General features: G+C 40.3%; 1 protein-coding gene across 1 annotated transcript; it reads right to left on the bottom strand.

Moving 5' to 3' along the window:
* Nucleotides 1–1,091: 1,091 nt before the first annotated feature.
* On the bottom strand, nt 1,092–20,833 carry mindy3 (MINDY lysine 48 deubiquitinase 3; the record flags this gene model as incomplete). Its single annotated transcript, XM_079241350.1, has 16 exons — nt 20,744–20,833; nt 20,029–20,341; nt 18,202–18,281; nt 17,854–17,914; nt 17,557–17,769; nt 17,391–17,442; nt 16,547–16,661; nt 16,233–16,306; nt 16,003–16,082; nt 15,682–15,752; nt 14,827–14,907; nt 8,216–8,288; nt 5,731–5,803; nt 2,819–2,906; nt 1,954–2,025; nt 1,092–1,241 (listed from the first exon to the last, which is right to left on the bottom strand). Exons 2-16 carry the CDS (start codon nt 20,120–20,122, stop codon nt 1,092–1,094), a joined length of 1,377 nt encoding a protein of 458 aa, XP_079097476.1. The 5' UTR covers nt 20,123–20,341; nt 20,744–20,833.
* Nucleotides 20,834–21,123: the final 290 nt, after the last annotated feature.

Here is a 21,123-nt window from a genome sequence, read left to right as displayed (position 1 = left end):
CCAATGATGCGATGTGGAAGCGCAGACGCTCGTTTGTCTTCTTTAGGGAAATTCTGGTGTTCAACAGACACCACTTTCTGTCTTCGGAGGATTACTTTCTGTTTACTTTAGAGGAACTTCAGGTCCCATCTGTGTCTTGGGGATTTAGTAAATTACTGGTTTAGATTCTCTCTGGGATACACATCATCAGTTTGTATGATTTAATGATGAAGCTGGAAACGCGTCAAGACATCTGAAACCTCGTCCCACACGAGGTCAAGACATGATATTCATGAGAGGAAGACACAGAAGGAGGAAGTCTAAGATTTCAAAGCTGTGAAATCAACACATGTGAACAAAAAAAAAAGTGTTTATTCCAGAACTTTTGAGTGTAATAATAAATACACGAGCACTTGGCCAACATCCTACTGTAGTGCACGCAGCACACACAGAGCACCAACTTCATCTTAGTTAAACACTGAAAACATCCAGTTTAGATCTCAGGATCTCTGCGTCTGGGTTGGTCCCTTTTACACTGTAAACTCTCAGCAGTGGAAGTGACTATGAGTATGTTGTGTGTGCGTGTGTGTGTGTCTGAATCTGTGTGTGTGTGTTCTCATATGTGGAAGGCTTTGGTAGGTTTTCCCTCGAACAGTCCTGGGTTAACAGTAGCGTCTCACAGTCAACTGGCTCTACATGTGGTTCAGTGTGTGATCTGATGAACCAAACTAGTTTGTTTGCGAACAGCTGTCTGGTACCAAACTGTAGCGGAGGTCGTCGGCACAGAGCAGAGCTGTAAAAAGAAACAGTCATTCGTTTTTTTCTTTAGGTTATCGCATCATAAACTTCATGCGTGTCAATTACAAGCTGGGGTGCGGGGATGATCGCAGTGACGGCAGAGGCGAGTGTGTGTGGAATATGTGAGTGACATGGAAAGGTCTGATTGGTCCATGGACATGTTTGTGTTCTTGTTTTCATTCATTGCTGTTGTGTGTTTCAGTCTTTGCAGTCCGCTGACCTTTAGTGGTCAGTGTGAGGGAGGGGGGTTTTGAAGTGGGATGTGTGGTGGTCCATCTGCATACATAGACGCCCACACACACACAGTGTCAATGCTAGTTGAGTGATGGAGAGCGGTTGGTGGTCCACAGCAGCTCGATGTAGGGCCACTTCGTCTGTAGGCAGCGCTTCACTGGAGTGTCGTCAGTCCGAACCATCGGGTCCTCAAACCCCAGCACCACGGCCGTACCCTCCACATACTCAACCTGAGAACACAAACACACAGCCTCAACACACATGATAAACAAACACAGACGTTTACGCACTTAAGATCTGTGCAGTTTCTATCTTTGCATGTCATAGATGCAGCTAACGCAGCAGGTTCTCACTTAGATTGCACACACACCACATGTAAAGCGCCTATTATTTCCATCTGGAGCCATGGGAATGGAACTGCAACCATGATCTTATTGGCGCCTTGCCACCGCGTGTGTGCGGGCATGCATTTTGTCCCATTCCTACAACTTCAGGTAGTGGTACGAGGGGAAAAAAATAGTTTACAGACTAGACAAAGTTGACAGATGAGGAAATTGATATTCCTGAGTACCAGGTTTTCTGCACAGCTACCAACGACATCCACTGACAATCATCCATCAAACTGAGCCGGCTCATTGGGTTTGTGTTTCATCATTTATCACCGCCAGGCTGCTGACAGTCGCCTCCATGTTGAAGTGACTTGGAGAAATCACAGACTTAGACGGGGTTTTTTGGCTGGATGGACAAGCTATCAGGCTCGCAACAGCTACTGTTTATTCTGGGGTAGCCGGCCGCCTCCAGCTGTGTATGTGAGTGCAAGTGTGTATGAATGATGACAGGAAAAGGAGAGGAGTAATTGAGAGAAAGGCAGGGAGGATTAAACGGAAACAACACCATTAGTTATTGTGAAAAAAAAAACCCTCATATGAAAGAGCATCTTACCCTCTCTTTGTGGTTGGACTGTTTAAGTCCATTGTAGTGGTAGACGGGAAATGAGTCTGGGATTCCTGAATCCTGAAACATAGTCATGGAGCAGAGTCAGAAACATGTCAGAGGCTCGGTGACGGTGGTATAGACTGAAAGATGGAGAACACTTGCAGACCAACCAGCAACCAAGCTTGGTATTAAATCCCATGTGCTAAACTTACTTCTGTGTTTATTTGTGCAGTACAAAGCCCAACTCCAATTACCACAAAGCAGCCAACACTCCAACAATGCTCAATGACAGTGAGCCAAAACACTTCCCATGAAATTGGCTTGAAGGTGCAGAAGGCTAACAGGGTGTGTTGTCTGAGAGAGCGTCCAGCTTCTTGTGTTTATATGCCTATATATGAAACCCTAACCCTCACTCCAATCCCACGTGTGTCTGAAAGTGTGTGTGTGTCCAGTTGGCTAATGGTAGTGTAATTTCTTTGCGGCTCAGGGCCATTCCTCTGGTGAGTCCCTAAAGCCCTGATCACTTTAACACAGTTCCCCTCTATCTCTCCCGTTCAGTCTTCCTCACTCACTCTGCCTCATAAATGCATCTTATTGCTCCTTCTGAACTTCTCAGAAAGCAACGTCATACAACTGTGAACATACATGCATCTCAGATGAGACACCACAGGAATGTTTTAGGCACAAAAACCATTGATTTTTATTAAATAGTACCCTTCATCTGCTTGCAAATCAGAGATTATGTGTGTGAACGCAGCGCTTCCTCCATATGTTTTAACAGTAATATGGATCGTGGGTCTGGTGGAACATATGTCTCATACACTGTGTGCATCTTTGATGTGGAAGTTAATCTCAAGACACACACACATACCTGATCAGGGAAAAACTCCAACAGGAATGGGCCCAGGAGTATTATACCCAAGCCTTCTGGATCTAGTTTAGTCTTCACCAGACTGACACTGAGAGGGTGCAGATGGCAGAAACAGAGACATGAAGTTAACACAAAAGACAGAACTAAAGAGAGGCAGAAACAAGCATATTGAAAAAATAGAAGCTGCAGTAGGAAGGAATCATGTGCATGGTACAAAATAACAAGATCTGTGTATGAAGGCTGAGCCAAGCTAACCATCATTTCATCACTCAGGCTGGACCTACGATGCATGTTTTTGCCAGTGTGTGCATGTTTTCATGATTACTGTGGTACAACTAAATTTAATTTCTTTCCAGACATTCCTACATGTTGGATCAGTGTTTTTGTTGCTCCATCCTGACAAAAAAAAAAAAAAAAATCTGGTCAAATTGCCCTTTTAAGGCAGTAAGGAGTGAAAAGAGTGTTAAAACCAGACCCAGAGGGAAGAGAATGATCATAGCTTCATCTTCTGATCATCCTAAAAGCACATGTGGCAGGGTGGTACAGAGAGTAGACATCGAACCTGCTGAAAGCACCTGAGAAACTCTGACAACTTTATGTTCACGCCAAGGAGGAAATGTGATGAAAAGAAAGTAATCAAAGGAATCAATACAGTATTTCATTACCAAGAACAAGTGTGTCTTGTGAGTTGTTGCGGATCAAAGGAAGTAGTTGTTTTCTTTATATTCTGCTTGACTTTATCATTTAAAAATAGAATATGACATGATGCTTTGTGAAAAATGCCTTTCTGGAGCATGCCAGAGCCTCTCTATGTACTCAGGCCAGTTTGCCGTTAGATGTTAAATGCAGTCAAGTGATATTTGTCTAAACTTATTTTTATGTATCACATACTCAAAACCACATTATCATGTACACTTCATCAGTTTGATTGCTTTTTAACACAAGTAGCTCATTAGCCAATCACATGGCAGCAACTAAATGCTGTTAAGGATACAGACATGGTCAAAACAACTTGCTGAAGTTCAAACCGAGCATCCGAATGGGGAAGGAAGGACTTTTAAGTGACCTTGAATGTAGCATGGTCTCTGAATGCACAACACATGTAACCGTGAAGCAGATGGGCCACAGCAGCAGAAGACCACACCAGGTGCCACTCTGCTCAGCAAAAAGCAGAATTCACACAGACTCACAAACAACTGGTATAAACCTTGCTGGTTTGGATGAGTCTAAATTAAGTTGGCGTAAACAACATGAAAGCATGGATCCATCCTCCTATGTTTAACAGTTCAGGATGCTGGTGGTGGAGTGATGGTGCGGGGATATTTTCTTAGCACCATCTGGGCCCTTTAGTTCCAATTAAGGATTGTTTGAACACTGCAACCTCCCTGACCATGTCCACCATTTCATAACCACAATGTACCAATCTTCTGATGGCTACTTCCAGCAGGATAATATATCAGGCCACAAAGCTCAAATCATGTTAGACTGGTTTCTCCAACATGACAATGACTTCACTGTACTCCTATGGCCTCCACAGTCAATCCAATAGAACACCTTTGGGATTTGGTGGAATGGGAGTTTCTCATCATGGATGTTCAGTAGACAAATCTTCAGCGACTGTGATGCAATCATGTCAATATGGAGCAAAATCTCAAAGGAATGTTCTCAAACCTTGTTGAATCAATGCCACCAAAAATTAAGGCAGTTCTTAAAGGAAAGGGAGGTCCAAACCAGTACTAAAGTGTACCTAATGATGTGTCTGGCAAATGTAACTGGGTAGAAACTACTGGAAAAATAACACAATGGAGTGGTGACTAGCAAACTCTTTATCAATAACTGTTTTAAAATGTGTTTTAATTGTAATATTTGACATCATGCAACTGAATTTGCTTCACTAAAAAAAAAAAAAAAAAAAAAAAGGAACAATATGACATTTACTTCTCTCACAATGCTTGTGATTGACCATCAGTGGCTCCTGAGTTTAACCTTCTTAACAATTTCAATGAAACATGCATCTATTAAAGTAAAAATGTTTTACTCATTCAGATTTAAGATAAACAGGAAAAAAAGCTGAAATGACCAAAACCAAATTGTTAAGAACAGGAAACCCAAAAAGTACAAGAGTGTAGCTGCACAGTGACTTATGCTGAATTTAATCAGAGTCCACAAAGTTTGTTAAACACAAATGAAACCATTTGACTGTCATGGTTCATAAGTTATGACTAAGTGACAAGGAAGTTGCTTGAGCATAAATTCAATCAGTGTTTCATATGGAACTTGTGGATGCTCCTGTTAAATCATTTAGCCTACACAGCAAAGATGATTGTATAACATGCAGGAATCCCCACAAAAACTCTTATTGTGTGGGAAGGAATGAGACTTGCTGCTCTGCACTGAGAGCCACCCCCCACTTTGCTATGTTTTGTTATGATGTACTGGCCATATGGGGGTCTGCAGACCAGATCAGTGGTCCAGTTACTTGGCAGGACGCATGGCTACAGTATTAAGGCTCACGCTTTCTCAAAGGAGAACGTGCTTCTGTTTCATGCGGCACTTTTAAGCATTTCCTCCGTCTCTCAGCCTTTCTTCCTGCGGTTAACGATCTCCTTCTAAGTCTCTCTAACTTTTTTCCTCTTTCTTCCTCTGCTTTTATAGTGGACTCTCCCTGGTCTTACTTTATAGTAGCCTGGTAGTGAAACATGAGCAGAGGGTTGCTGACCTGGCCTTGCCTTGACTTAAGAGAGGTGGAACTTTAGAAGCTCTACAGGTGCATCATGCATCTACACACACACACACACACACACACACACACACACACACACACACACACACACACACACACACACACACACACACACACACACACACACACACACACACACACATAAAGCTTTGAACATGCAAGCACTTACTACTCGGGCTCTGAGACAAGGTCAAGCGCTTTCATCACATCCTCCAGCAGAGACTCTGGGATGAAGCCATTATCTAGAGAAAAGGAGGACGACAAAAAGAGACATAAGCAGAGGATGGTGCAGCCTAGATGGGACAGAGCATGGGCTTTAACTGGAAACCAAGAAAATCCTTCACCTAACACACATATGGCACAAGAACTATTTACATCATCTGCCCTGGGCAATGAACTCATCTGAAACAACTTGCATAGACATGCACACACACATACTGTCCATTCTCTTTGACCTACATACCATGGCAGGGATGATTGCTTTACCTGAGCGAAGCAGCTTTAAACACTAACATGTGTTTTGTTTTTTTTTTTGCCCATTTTTGTCTGGCTGGACTCTTACAAGTTTTTGTCACTGAAACATTAGCATGTGAGTCGGTGTGGTCTGTTGTTAAATACAAACAGAAACCCCAAGTGTGTTGTGAAAAAGATTAACTGACAAGTGCTCTGCTTGTTTCCTCACAAACAACTCTTTTCTTCTTATTCCAAAAGCAGATGTTCTTCGCCAAGAGCAACAACTGACAGTGTGACAGTAAGCACAGGGACCATTCAACATGCAACACAAGGACATAAATAATGTCAAATATCTGAGATTGCTGGTTCCTGATTGGGTCTTGTGTGTCTCTGTAGTGTGTATGAATGCATGTGCCACTCTTTTTTCACAACACAGAGATCTGTGCTGACTCTACATGTGACAGACAGATTTATGGGGCTTTTATCCAGCACTCAGCTTTATTGTGCATGGGTATGTTTTCTGTGGACAGTATTTTCTCCTTTCATGTGTGTATACATGTACATTCAGGTCTGTGGGTACACCAACTGCAACCAAAGCATGAGTTTGTGTGCACTAGTGTGCAAGAGAGACTTCTGTCCATATGGTAAGCAGAATGTACTGGCAGATGATAGCTGGAGTGGTACTCCGTGCAACATGAAGAAAAATGAAGAACAAGAAAACAACAGATGACGTATGTTTACATATCTGTTTGTTGGGTTTGCTGAGCAGAACGGAAAGTGGGGGGGGTCTGACTGGTTGGATTTTTCTCATGGTAACGTTGCAATACAAACAGAATCATCTTCACAAATCCCAACATGCCCCCACAAGCCAGGATATGAATAATACTGTTAAGAGAGAATGGAGAAAAGAAAAGAAAAGAAAAGAAAAGAAAAGAAAAGAAGAAAAGATGGACAATGGATCCTTTTTAATTAGTAGTACTGTGATAATCCTTTCATACCAGCAATGTTCGGCTTTTTGTCTTCTAAAGAGGAAGAAACAGCTAACTGTTCATGTGATCATGATCATGATGACTACAACTATCCTATAACTTCCTCACCTGACACCAATAAATGTTGCAGGGTCCTGAAGCAAACAACACACAGAGGAAAAGGCTCTCATGGACAAATTGTGAAAATGTCAAATGGAGCCGTGTGTGTGTGTGTGTGTGTTTGTCTGCTACTTTGTCCATCAGTTTACTGATGGCATATCGCTCTGTTGTGTGAGGAAATGATGTCTCATTTTATAGATGTAGCAGCGAATGGTGGATGTTTACATTTCCAGCCTCAAAAAACACTGTAGCTAAGAAAATTCACTTGTTGATCTTCAAGTTATTTTAGTGTCAAATAAAACCTTTATAAGAACAGAAAAAAAGAATATCTAACTATTCTCTTCAATAATGCAAAGAGAAACAGTGACAGACTTCCCAAAATGTCACATCTGACCTCATATTTTAACCAGATGAATTCATGCTCCAAGTGGGCTTTACTTTTTTTTTTTTTTTTTTTTAAACAAAACAAAAAAAAAGAAAACTAAATAAATAAATAAACTAAGAGTGACCTTTTGTCCAAGTGCAAATAGTTTTGAAGAAAAAAAAAAAAAATTGAGAAACAATACTCTATCTTAGAATATGTTTAAATCTTTTCTTATGTATATATATTTTCTCCAAAGAAAATAAATCCTTTAAATGACAGCAATTTTTTTTTTTAGATTGAAACAGCTTTTTCTAATGCTCAAAGGAAAATTGCAGATAAAAAGAACAATGTAAAAACTGTCAATCCCGTGTCCTTCCATGTGCCTTTTACCCCAGTCACCTGGAAGTGGCAGGAACAGAGAGAAAGAGGAGAAGAAAGGGAAGATGGTTGACTCAGCTGTGAGAGAAGCTGATCTCACTGACTCAAACAACAACAGCAGAGATGAGAGACAGACCCACGAAGAGGCAAGGAGGGCAGCAGAGGTTACAAACGCATCTGCAACCAGGAAGAAAGAAAGACTGCAGGACGAAGATACTGTTCTCTGTTTATAAATGTAGCTGTGTGAACGTCTGGCCTAATTAAAGAACATCTGCAAGCCAGAAGTTTCATATATTTATTGTCCTATATCTGACAAAAAAAATTCAGTGGGAGGGAGGAGAGTTGGAAACTGACAAACACTTGTTTTTTACCTTCAGGATCAAATGACTGGAAGACCCTCCTTGCCTGTTCTGATGGAGACTCTGGACCTACCAGCAACATCTCCTATTGAAAGACAGAAAAAAAATACAGAAAAGAGGAGAAGAGAAAGAAGAAGTTAGAAATATATTGGCAAATTGAAAAGACATTAAAAAGGGACGAGAGTGGAAAGAGAGGAGACAGAGATAGCGAATAAAGGACAGGAAGAATTGGATCACTGGACAATGTAGCTGAGTGTTAACAATGAAACGGAGCAACCATCAACCCTCCATGAACAGCCGACCATGTAGATCTACTTTCAGGCAATAATGCATTAATAAATATGACATCATGTAAACATACACTCACTTATTGTAGTGGCTTCATGATGCAAGCCTGATGTACATTAGCTGTACTGTATTGTGTGTGTAAGTGTGCAGCAATCAGCAGAGTCGAGTGGGTTATTAACTGATCAGCGGATAAACTTAGACAGCTTGTTTTCACTCCAAACATGCAGGCAGGAAATTGAGCCTTACAAATACAGACTGTGATTTGCGATAAGCTCTGCAGTGTTTGTTGGTAAAGTTTAAAGAAGGCAGCGCTGGCAGAGCATGAAGAAATGAAGAGTTGTGCACACAGATGTATAAGTGCGTGATGCCTTTAATAGCAGGACAACAATTTAGATTCATATTAAATCAGCTCTTCATCGCTCTCACTAAACATCTGCAGTACTTTTCACATACTCAGTATTACAGATTTTGTGTTCTTGTTTTCATTTGTTGTTGTTGTGTGTTTCAGTATTTGCATTCTGCTGACCTTTAGGAGTCAGTGTGAAGGAGGGGGTTTGAAGTGGGTTGTGTGGTGGTCCATCCACATACATAGACACACACACACACAGTGTCAGTGCTAGTTGAGTAATGGAGAGCGGTTGGTGGTCCTTTTAGTAACAATACTGCCAAACTAGAACTTGAGAAGTGCAGCTACTGCATGTAGTAACATCGCCATGGGTGGAGGTAATGAAGTTAGGTGTTTTGGGGATTTTGTTAGAACAATTTTGCATTCAGGTGTGATTTAATGCATTTAACCCAGAGAACAATGGAAGATCTCACTGGACAAGGATGCATTTTTTTTCATTCTAAGCAGACTGTTCAAAGTCAGACAGCTTAACAGCACTAGTCAGCAAAACTGATCACTTTCAGTAAAAGCCTGAAAATATTTTGCAATAATATTAACAATAATAATGCAGTAAAGCGGAGAAAAAAACCCCCCTCAAAGTAACAGAGAAGATTAAATAAGATTATTTAAAAAAAAAAAAAACATTTTCATGTCTTAGAAATCTCTAAGAAACACACTCATGGCAACAGTTGAAGGTTCTCACCGTTTGTCCATGAGAGGGAGAGCTTTTGCGACAACACATCGCTGTACAAACACTTGGTGTTTTCGGAGAGCAAATGAACCCTGCTCATCTCCTCTAGCTGGCCTCTTTATTAAAGCTTGAGCCTCAGATCTACACAGGCTGCTTGGGTTTCACAGTCTGCTTATTACTGTACTTGAGGCTTACGCTAGGAGAGCGGGGTGTTCGGGGGGACACATCAAGATGAGATGACTCCCAGCTGCAGGCTCTTCGAATGCAAAGAAAAACAGTCGCACACCAGTGGACATGCACTCACATACTCTTCTGTCACACAGAGCACAGAGGAGCCTGATATGTTAACATCACAGGCTCCATAAATCTGACAGTGTATTTGTCATTCGCTAGATACGTCTGTGTTTCACTTACGAAGGCGGACGAGGGTTCATGGAAGTTCCTCAACAGCTTACGATTTAAAAAATATTAACTTTTTGATAAAATGTAATAAAACGTAAATCTGTTATATTTTAGCCAAGAAAATGCAAGTCTAATTATTATAAATTTAATTAATATCAGGCTCTAAAAAGCAGCCCAGTGAGCTTTATCCCAGTGAAGAGGATGCAGGATGGACTCGTTTGTTGTGAATGACAATCACAACTTAAAAAAAAAAACAGCATGCCAGTCATGTTACCAACAGACTAACTGGTCATCAGCACAGAGCAAAACATGCCATTATACCTCATTTAAAAACACCAATATGTGCACGCTGAGAAAGAAAAAAAAACAACAAAAGCCAGTGACTCATGAGTGTTAAGAGCACACACATGCACACAGACACGTAATGGCAGCACAGATTACGTTATCGTGTGAGTGTGTGTGTGATGACAGGTCTGCTTGCTTGTCTTTGATCTGTGTTTTATTAGAGGCTTCAGCATGATGCTGCTGAGTTGGAAAACAAGTCATGCAGTTAACACATGCTGCAGGGAGGTGTGTTGGTGTGTATCTGGGTGCCTCAGCCTTTGCCCCATTTCCTCTGTGAATATGGATGTAAGAGAAAGAATCTGTGCAACAATCATACTGCATCCCCTGTTGACAAGTGTTTGTTTACATTGGAATAGTGAATTATATTCTCTGGAGTTCTCATGCAAACACACAGCTCAGTGACACACTCACACACATAGTACTGCATCAACACCAGCTCTTTTTAAGTGTGGCTAATTAAATCAAGGAACGCATTCCAAACTCTGCAGTCTGACCTTTCTGCACAAACCCTTGACCTGTATGACAGTGCAACAACAAGCTAATCTAAAGGGGTAAAGCAAGAACAACACACATATACACACTACCCCATGGACTTGTATACATAATGTAATGTGGAACATCCACTCTGACCTAAACAACAATACATGTACTGAAATCACACATCTTCATATATAATTTCAAAGATGTTTTTATGAACCTTTTTTTTTTTTTTTAATATGCTTTTTTTTTTTTTTTTTGCCAAATGACGATTCATATTCATGCCTCAGTGTGATATACACACAGCATGATCCAGTTCCTATTCCTCCTTTTGCTATTATCGGGCCAGATTTCCTGCATGCTCTCCCAGATAAAGTACAAAAGCTTGTCTGATAACCATATAACCCTCTTGATCTCTTGTGTCATGCTGGACTGCCAAGCCTAAATCTTCACCTCTATCCTCTGATTTGAAGTTGTTTTCAACTCTCCAGACTGAGAGGAGCTCTGAAGCTGAAAACTCAAAGCCTTTAGGTCGTTGTCTTCTTTCATTCTTTCTCTTGCCCTCTTTACCTACCTTTTCCTGCGCTAAGCAGGTACTCCAGTTTTAAAGTATTTCCTTCCTTCCCACCCTTGACGTTTTGTTCATTCTCCCTGCTGCCATTCAGCCTTTATCTCAACATGCAGGTAGGTATTTTAAGACAGGTAGGCACGGTACTTTACTAGAATTACGCCTTTGCTCCTTCCAACCCATCCAAAGAGCTATTGTCTGTGCTGAGAGGCACTGAGTGGCCACAGACTATGTCTAAAAAGATCAGTTTCAAAACAACAAAGCAGAGGTCTTGCAGAGTGTCTCCTGCCTTGTTCTCAGCAGGTACAGAGAGGCTCACTACATGAGAGATTGAAGAGAGGGTCTGTGTGCACTAGCTTGTTCAACAGATAATATGCAGTTATGAATGTGTTTGTTTAGTTCAGCTTAACTAACATGTCCTGAAAAAAGAAAAAAAAAAAACTCACAACGTAAAATATAAAGATAAAAATATTTCTCTGGGTACATAATGACAGTGGAGTTTCTACTACAAGTTTGTGTATGTGCTCCTGGTGTGACAGACAGAACAAAGCAGTGATTTATGAAACTGTCTTGGGCGAGTAAAAGTGAGTCTTGTTTGAAAAGACAAGAGACACCAGAGAACAGATGAATAACGCAATGATGGGTCCTATAACACAGAAATATACTCAGGGGGAAAGGAAGAAGAATGCAGCACGCACACACTGACAAAGATGGCCTTTCATCCTACTACAATGGCCTTTGGTCTGACCTGTCACAGATTATTAATGACTGTTAATGTACACCGCTTGGTTATTTTGTGATCGAGTGCGGCCCGCACCCACCGATCACATGAAAAACAACACGTAATCCTGTTAAGAAAAAAAAAACAAACAAAACCCTCAAAGCAGCTGCAGATTCTGTTTTTATAAAAATAGGGTTTCATGAGAAACATAACTTTACAGTAACATAGATTAATTACCTTATAACACTAATCATACACATTCTGTGTCATATTATATTCCATACTGGAATAATATAACACACTTTCCTGTTCTGATCACCAGTCATTTGAGTGTGTTTATGTCAGCGTAGCCTCACCTCACTAAACTGTCTTACACTAGTTGTCTGCACACGGGTTCTTGCTCTTTAGGAGTCATAGAAGGATAACCTGTGTGTGTAGACAGAAGCCAGAATCTAAAGAGACACAGAGCGCCACAGCGACTGCTCTCTGCTCTCATAAAACGCTGACCCCGAGCATAACTACTGTACACACACACACACACACACACACACACACACACACACACACACACACACACACACAGACACAGACACACACACACACACAGAGACACAGCCTGTGAACATCATCACTCAGTGAGGGCAGAGTAAAGACCGGTGAGAGATGCCACTGGAGGATCAACCTCCCTTCAACCCCTTTCCTTAGTGACCACTACAGTGCTCTTTAAGTGCATCCTTCCTCTCTATTTCCTTTCCTCCCCTTTTCTTCCCCATGAGGGACAAATAATCTGAGGAGGTAGACGACGATGTGCTGGGGAATCCTTCACTTGGGCAACTGACCCAGTATCTGACTGCATTTCTTTTTCTCCTTATTCTTGCATCTGGCCCAAAAACACATGCAATTGTATGCCATGCTACAGTAGTTCTTTCACTCATGGACACATGCATTAATACAAATAACAGTGTTGTGGGAAGGGACAAAAAAAAATGGCCAAAATGACCTTTATGTAGAAAGATAAAATCACAAATGCTATTAAGTTGATGGTTTAAAAGCCAGAGTCACACACTGACAGCCACTTGGGGGAATACACACCCGTCCCTTGTGGCAGACAGAAGGAGCCACTGACACATCAGAGGAAAGGATCAGGTTTTCTGTTTTTGTGGGAATTGTTCTATATCAGAGCTAAAAGCAACATAACCAGGTAGTGTGCATTTCTGTATCACAAAGCCTCAAAAAATGTGTTTCAAATCAACTCTAAAGAGATTTCCTTTAAAGGACGAGGTCAAACTGTGTGAGGTCTGCCAGTAAAGTATCCTTTCTCCATGACTTTCCTCCTCAGCTTAGCCGGATAACACAGTGTAGCTGCAACGGTGGGAGTCAATATGTAAGCATGTACATGTTCAAAGTTTCTTTCCAGCTTTTACTGGAACAAATGTGTCCAAATGAAAATTTTGGAACATTATTCCTGCTAATCAGGATTAAGTTTCCTGCGCTCTGGAATGTGTGTACACAAGAACATGTCATTAGCACCAGGGGAGTTACTGCAGTTGGGAAGTCATCGGAGCAAGCATGACGAGTTTGGCTCATCACTGAACCAACATATGATACACACGCTCATGAGGCTCAAGCTTTATTCATGTAACTGAGCTTTTAATCAATGGTGTATTATAGGTGGGGAATGATGGAGTTGATTGCCTGGATCCCTCCGCCCCCCCTTTGCCTTTTCTGAGGCAATCTTCTCAACTGCATGGAGAACCAAACTGCTACAACTACAACTGCCAGCTATAACACAGCACCGTGGACTGTTCCATGTACTATCACCAACAGAGATCATAAAGCTACTTAAGTGAAAGCTGAATGTGTGTATGCATTTTTACATGTGCAAGCAAACACAACAGTACACCAATGGACCTTCTGCCAGATGTCTAGACATGCAGTACCACTAAAAAGCTGTAAATACATAACCATTCAAATTTAATGGGCAAGTGTCCAAACCTTTGAATTGCACTGTATTTGTATGTATATGACGTTTTTTCCATAAAGTCTTGGATTGACTCAGAACACTAATTCAGATCACGCACAAGCCCAGAATATTCTCATAATGTATGCTGGAATTGAACCCCCCAACCCCACTCTTGTCTTTTAGCATTATTAACATGCAATAAGGGTGCCATCATGCTCCAGTCTATCAGGTGTAAAATGCAAGTTATAGTGTTGTGTCTATGTGACAACACCATGCAGCAGGAAACCTGTGCCAGAACATGAACCTATGCAGCTAATGTAGTCAGAGTGTCTAAATTAAAGTGTTTCCATCACAGCCATACGTTATCAACAAAATATTGTTTATTTGATCACAGATGGCTGAGAAACTAAAGCTGCGTGTTTCTGTGCTTAGGAGAGTGAACTATGTTGTGAATTATGATGACAGTATGTATGCCTGTATTTCTTGGGTTCATCTTTGGAAACTGAGCCCCCTCCCCTCTCCCCCTTCATGCTTGATAGGGGGAAAGCCAAGAAACAGAACTGGCCATATACGACTATCTCCTGTGCTCGATTTTCCTCCCCCTCCTGCTCTGCTTCTCTTTGTTCCTCATGTTGATATCTGATCTGCACTATATAAAAATCTGTTAAGCACATTCTTTATTTTGGTTTTTCTAATCTGCAGAGCATACTGGCTTGTGTTACAGAGTGTGTGCCGGTGTGTGAAATATGTATTGGCTCTTTTGGATGAATGTACTGAACTTGCCTTGGTGAAAAATACAGAGAGATGAGTTTCACTGCCAAGAATCCAAATAGGGAACTTTGGAGACTTGAGGAATGTACCGACCTGGAACAAACGCAAACGGACAAAGAATGTGTAAAAAATGTATAAATCATTTCTTTTTCTTTTTTTTTTTAATGATATGAGTGTTTTCAAATACACATTTCAAAGTTTGATACAGAAAGAGCATGTTGCTGCTTCAAACTTTTAATAAACAGCACCAGAATTTAAGGAATAACATGAAAAACATGGAAATCAAATGACCCTTAGTTTACTTTAGAAAGCTCTGTTTTGATATCAACCTTTAAAAACTTGCTTAGCTTATTTACATAAGTCATATCTCAGCTTAAACCATTTAGAAGTGTTTGTGTTGGCGGTTCTTTAAGTTTCCTGTTTTTAAAACAGGCTAAGCAGGTTGACTTAAATGTTTCCAATCAAATTCCTGGTCATATTTCACTTTATTTTTGTCATTGATCTTGATAAATGTCTTTAAGTATGTTTCATGTGTTACAGAAAATAAAAAGCATAGTGAGAAAGTGGGACGTTTATATTTACGCTGTTGGGGCTGTTTCTTTTCACATATTTTCACACAGAGGTCTTACTTTAGTTTGTTTTTCCTAATCAGAAATGTCCCAAAACCCAACGTTAAAAGTCACCGTGTACATTTCAGTATTTATTTGTTTTCCTAGTACTGCTCTCTGTTTAAATAATGGCTGTCCATCTATATTCACATTTAAGCTTTGTTTTAACAACAAAACACAAATCCTCTGCAGACTTACAACCAACAACTTCTGGACAACCAACTTAAACATCTTACTTATCTTCAGTGCATGTGTGTACCTTGCAGTAGCGCAGTGACTCCATAAGGGTGAGGAAGCCGACTGATGCTTGTTTATGAATTCCATGTAATTCTACAACGTTTAAAAACAGACAAAAGTAAAGAAATGAGACTTGTTGATTTCAAACTAGCAACATAACAGTTTCTGTGTTGTACTGTGGGATTTAAAAATTTATTACCCTTGAGAGAATATGATTTAACTCTGGGACCACAAAAGAGTTTTGTTGGTCTGACAAGCATGTGTCTGTTGTGTAGTGTTGCTGAGTCTAACTGTGTGTGAAGACAGTAATTTCACGTTTCGGAATTTCAGCTTCAAGTCTTACTCATGCCAGAACACTCCCTGTCTCCATCCCAAACATTAGACACTGCGTGACCAGTCACAAGGAGATTCACCAGGCTCTGACTGCAAAAGACAGAAAGCGATATTTACAGTGGAAAAGGTCTGCAGAGGGCATGCAGTTATCACATACACTTTACCACACACATAATTCTAATGTACAGTATCATTTATCTGCCTAATTGATTTAGACATCAAGTAAATATTTTATTATACCTTCCATGGCCGTGTACAGGGTCTATGAGAGGCTCCGTCGGGTCCTGAATCTCATTCCTAATATTCTCTATGCCCTGCACAGAGGAGAAATGTTTTATTTCATCTTTCTTAATGTAGACATCAAGGAAACACTCAGTTCAAGCTTGAAGACAAATTTAACAGTCGTTCAATGGCGGAAAACATTAATTTGTTTTAGTTACATTTCCTTTATTTACTCAAACAATTTTTAATCACTAATCAGATACTAATGCCAAGTTTTCCAGTCAGCATTTAACATCTCTATCGCTCTCTCTCCAGCACTTGTTTCGCTTTACCTTTGTGAGGATGACTGAGTAAAGGAAAAGCAAAACTCCACAGCACCCCCTCCAGGAGTGGTAGAGCGACAACACTTCTTCTCTGAGGTCAGATGCTGACAGGACTATCCGCTTGCTGTAGATTGAGCACAAACATCAGGATTATTTTTTTATTTATTCCACTTACACACAGATTTGTTGAGTTTTAGAAAACAACAGTCAATGATTGACGCATTGCATTCAACCTGTACTGCATGGGTACCTTTTAAAACACAAAAAACATCAATAAAATGCATTAAGGACAAAATAAATATATAAATAAATGTGCTGCTCTTTGTCCAGAACTTTTCCTTGTACAGCTAAACTTGCTAATGAAGCTGTCCATCCTGGTTAGCATGCACTTCTTCACTGTGAATCAGCACTGCTTTCTGCTGACTATTGTTCTAGTGGCCAAGTGAGCTATGTGATGAAATTTCAATATCACTCAAGCAAACCCAATGCTGTATTAACTTTTGTGTGGATCTGTAATAGAAGCTATGTGTAGGAAAGGTAGGGTTTTTTTTTTTAACTAGGCAATCAATAAAAGTGCAGAGTCATCAAACTGTGAGCAGAAAAATAGCTAATTCAATACGAGAGCCAATTCTTGCAAACAAGACAAACACACTTCCACTTTCCTCTAAGGATACAATCTTCTGAGAAATATGCAGCTGTCTACTCCAATACCACATCCTGGCAATTGTAAAACCAGGATATGTAAGCACTTCCAGCATCCGCTGCATTACTTACTGTCAAGACTGTATATTGGGGGAAGATAAGTACAAGATACAAGGTGATCTCTGAGGTTGAAATACTAAAAGTGACTTACTGGAGAACACTGTGAAATCGCTCAAAGCCAAGGTCCTCTGTTGTCAAAGCAGCTAGGCACAAAAAAACAAAAAACAAAACACTATTATCACAACATAATTCCACATTATCAAAGCTTCTTTCTTTGATTAAGAATTTTGTGGAACAAAGTGACATTTAAATCTCACTGGGTTGTTGATCCTGTGGTGGCTGGCTGCTCTCTGGCTCTGGCATGTCCTGTGTTTGTGGCTGTGGTTGTGGCTGCGTCTTAGGAAGTTTGCTAGTTTGTGGACTCTGTCCTTTGGCCCAGGTCACCAAGCAGAACCCTGTAGAAGGGCTGGCACATGCAGATTCGAGGATTTCACTGAGTGTTGAACACAGGGCCGTCTTCTGCTCCTCTTCTAACATAAACAAACATAAAATGCATTATTTTACATGAAACAAATGACTAAATGAATAGCCTCATTTGTTTTTAGGTAATCTACCTTTCATTTGTCTCCAGTTGGAGCTTTCTCTGTTGAAAAGAATGTTCTTCAAGAGAAAAGCCTGTGAAGAGAAGAAGAGTCAGCCTAGATAAAAAAAAAAAAAAAAAAAAAAAAAAATTCCATTGCAGTCTTCCTGGACATTGTGTTAGACAGCAATCAAAATTATATCCTTTAAAAGGTGATATAATATTTATAATATAATATTATAAATATTATATTATTATTATTATTATTATTATTATATATTATTATATTATAATATAATATTTAGGTTGAAACAATTTGCCAACAATGCTCAGAAACTTTCATGCTCTGGTAAAACTACAAGGATGTGAAACTAGACAATACCTGGACAGGTGCAATAACAGCACACGGCCCTCCTTCAAACTGCTCCAGTGCTGTGTGCTCAAACTCACTAAAAACAAAGCCTTGGGGAGAAATAAATGAATAAATAAATAAATAAAAATTCAGACACAAACTTGTGCATATGCTTCAATAAAATATCTGATGTTGCTGTTTGGAAAAACAGTCATTCATTTTCTTAACTGCTTAGTCCAATTAAGGGTTGCTAGGAAGCTGGAGCCTATTGCAGCAATCACTGGGCTAGTTGCAGGGTACACCCCGTTCAGGTCACCAGTCCATCACAGGGTGTTTGAAAAAACAGTGAAACTTGTTTAATTCTTTTTGTTTGTTTGGATCAATCCCCCATCAAGTTTACCTTGCTGTTATATAGATGTTAACTGAGCTTCCTGAAACCTGACACTTTTGTAGTTTATGTGTCTTCAGAGGTGACATTTGCAGTGACCGTTTACTCTGTGCATCAATGTGCCACTTCTGGGTTGTCTTTCAGCTATTCTTGTTATGCTGAGGACATTGGCCGTTGTTAAGCAGATGAGGAGTTTATTTATGTATCATTTATTAAGGATGAGGAGTTCCTGCGTTGTGGAAAACATCCTGCCTTGTTCCAGTACCTAAAAAACATCTGAACCAAAAGACCACAGACCAGTTACCCTAACATCTTACATCATGAAAGTCTTTGGGAGATTGTTATTGACTCACCTAAATAAATGAATACCTTTCAGGACCAAATAAAGTTTGCTAGTGGTAATGGACTTGGGGTTGAGGATGCCATCATCTATCTGCTTCAGAGAGCCCATTCTCCTCTGGATCAATCAGGCAGCAGTTTGCGGAAAATATTCTTTGATATCTGAAATCTTTCTAATACAATTCAGTCTGTTCTGTTATGTGACAACCTCCATAACTTCCAATACAACTCTGAGTCCTGTCATCTGCAGAAATACTCTCGATGGCTCTGCAGTTGTGGCATATACCAGTGATGGACAAGAAGCAGCGTACAGAGAAGTGGTCAGTCAATTTGTGAGCTGGCGTGGAAACAATCACCTTCTCCTGAATACCAACAAAACTAAAAAGACTTTCGGAGGAACAAAAGTAAAAAAAAAAAAAACTACATCTATATCCTGGAAGAAGAGGTGGAGGTGGTGGATGAACCCAAGTACCTCAGAGTTCAGCTAGACAACAGACTAGACTGGAAATGCAAAACAGAGGCCATTAACACTGAGGGTCAGAGCGGACTCTACTTCTAAAGGAAGTTGAGATCATTGAGTGTCTGCCCCAAAATGTTGCATATCTTCTTTAAGTCTGTGTTGGAAAGTGCAAACAGCTTTGCAGCCATCTGTTGAGGCAGCAGCATCAGAGTCAGAGGCTGAACCAACTAATCAAGAAGGCTGGTTCTGTGCTGGGGATAACTAAAGCTGCTGGAGCTGATTGTCCAGTAAAGAACGCTGCACAAGCTGCTAAAGAAAACCTCTACCCAAAACAATGCAAAAAACAGTGTGTTCAGTGTGAGGCTTCGTCAAGTCTAATGCAAACCAGAAAGGTACTGGAGATTATCCCTGCCAGTATCCATACCATCTGGAACAAGACAATATCATCATCAGCATCATCTTCTTCTACTTCGGTATTATTTTCTCATTTAAAAAAAAATGCTACAAAATTATTTTCCCTCTGGGATTGATCAAGTATTTTTCATTTTTATTTAATTTCTCTCTCTCTCTCGCTCTCGTTCACACACACACACACACACACACACACACACACACACACACACACACACACACACACGCACACAAATATTTATATATAAATAAAGCATACCTTGGGTCCATCTTCGGAAGATGGAGGAAGATACGACTCCACCAGAAGGTCTCCCCCAAACCAAATCAAGCATCTCTTTATTTAATTCTGACATGTTAACTTTAAGTGTTAGCAAATCCTTAGACAATCCTGTTCAGTCCAACAGCCAGGTGGGGACAAGAGAGCTATGCTTGAGCCCACTTGACAGCTCCTCTTAATGTTGACTATCCAGTTCTCTGGGCGGGTTGCGCTTGTGGCATTGGCCACAAGCTTTGACTATAGAGACTGACAGCAAATTGGCAGGTAGGAATGACATCAACGTCACAACATCAACCTACAATAATGAGACAGAAGCAAACGTTAAGATTTGTCTTCAGGAGAAACCGATTTCTCACCCACCACCACAACTTCATGTCCTCAGAGCCACTCGGTCTGCAGTCATGCTAAATAGCTAACGGTCGCGTAAACGTTGAATTGCTGCGTCAAACGATAACTAATTGAACATTAACTACAACACACTGATTAGCAATTTTATGGCAACGTTGCTACGACGCTGTGGCAATTTTAATAAGCAAGAGTTAAGATGTCTAGATCATGTTAAAACCTATCATTAGCGCTGGCACTAGCGGTTTCTTTCATTGCTTTGTCATTCAATTACTTCTATACTACAGCGACGACTACAATATATGTTTTTTTTCAGTTTGTCGTTTATTCGATATTATTAACCCTTAATTACCTCAAACACGGTTCAATAGGAGGGATTTTGTATTGAGTATATATTTCGGTAAGAATCTCCAAACCAGCCGTCTCTGTCATTCGTTTATTTACAATAAATGGTAAAATGTTGAGAAAAAAAAGAAAGAAAGAAAAGAGGTGCGTACAATTTACGTATCTTTTCATTGGATGACATCTAGAAAGCTTCCGCTGCGTCAACAGCTGCATCAACAACGCGTTATACCATTGGTGTTAAGACGTGTCAATCACGTCAGGCACCCGCTGACAAGCAGTAACGTTCAATTTGTTTAAAGCCTCCTTAAAGTACTACCAGCTTAAAGAAAACATTTTAAAATTGAGAATCTTTTTTATTGTTCCAATTATTAAACTATATGCTTAAGA

The sequence above is a fragment of the Telmatherina bonti genome (genome assembly GCF_933228915.1).
Source record: "Telmatherina bonti genome assembly, chromosome: 5".
NCBI classification, from domain to species: Eukaryota; Metazoa; Chordata; class Actinopteri; order Atheriniformes; family Telmatherinidae; genus Telmatherina; species Telmatherina bonti.
This window is presented reverse-complemented; position numbering and strand designations above follow the sequence as displayed.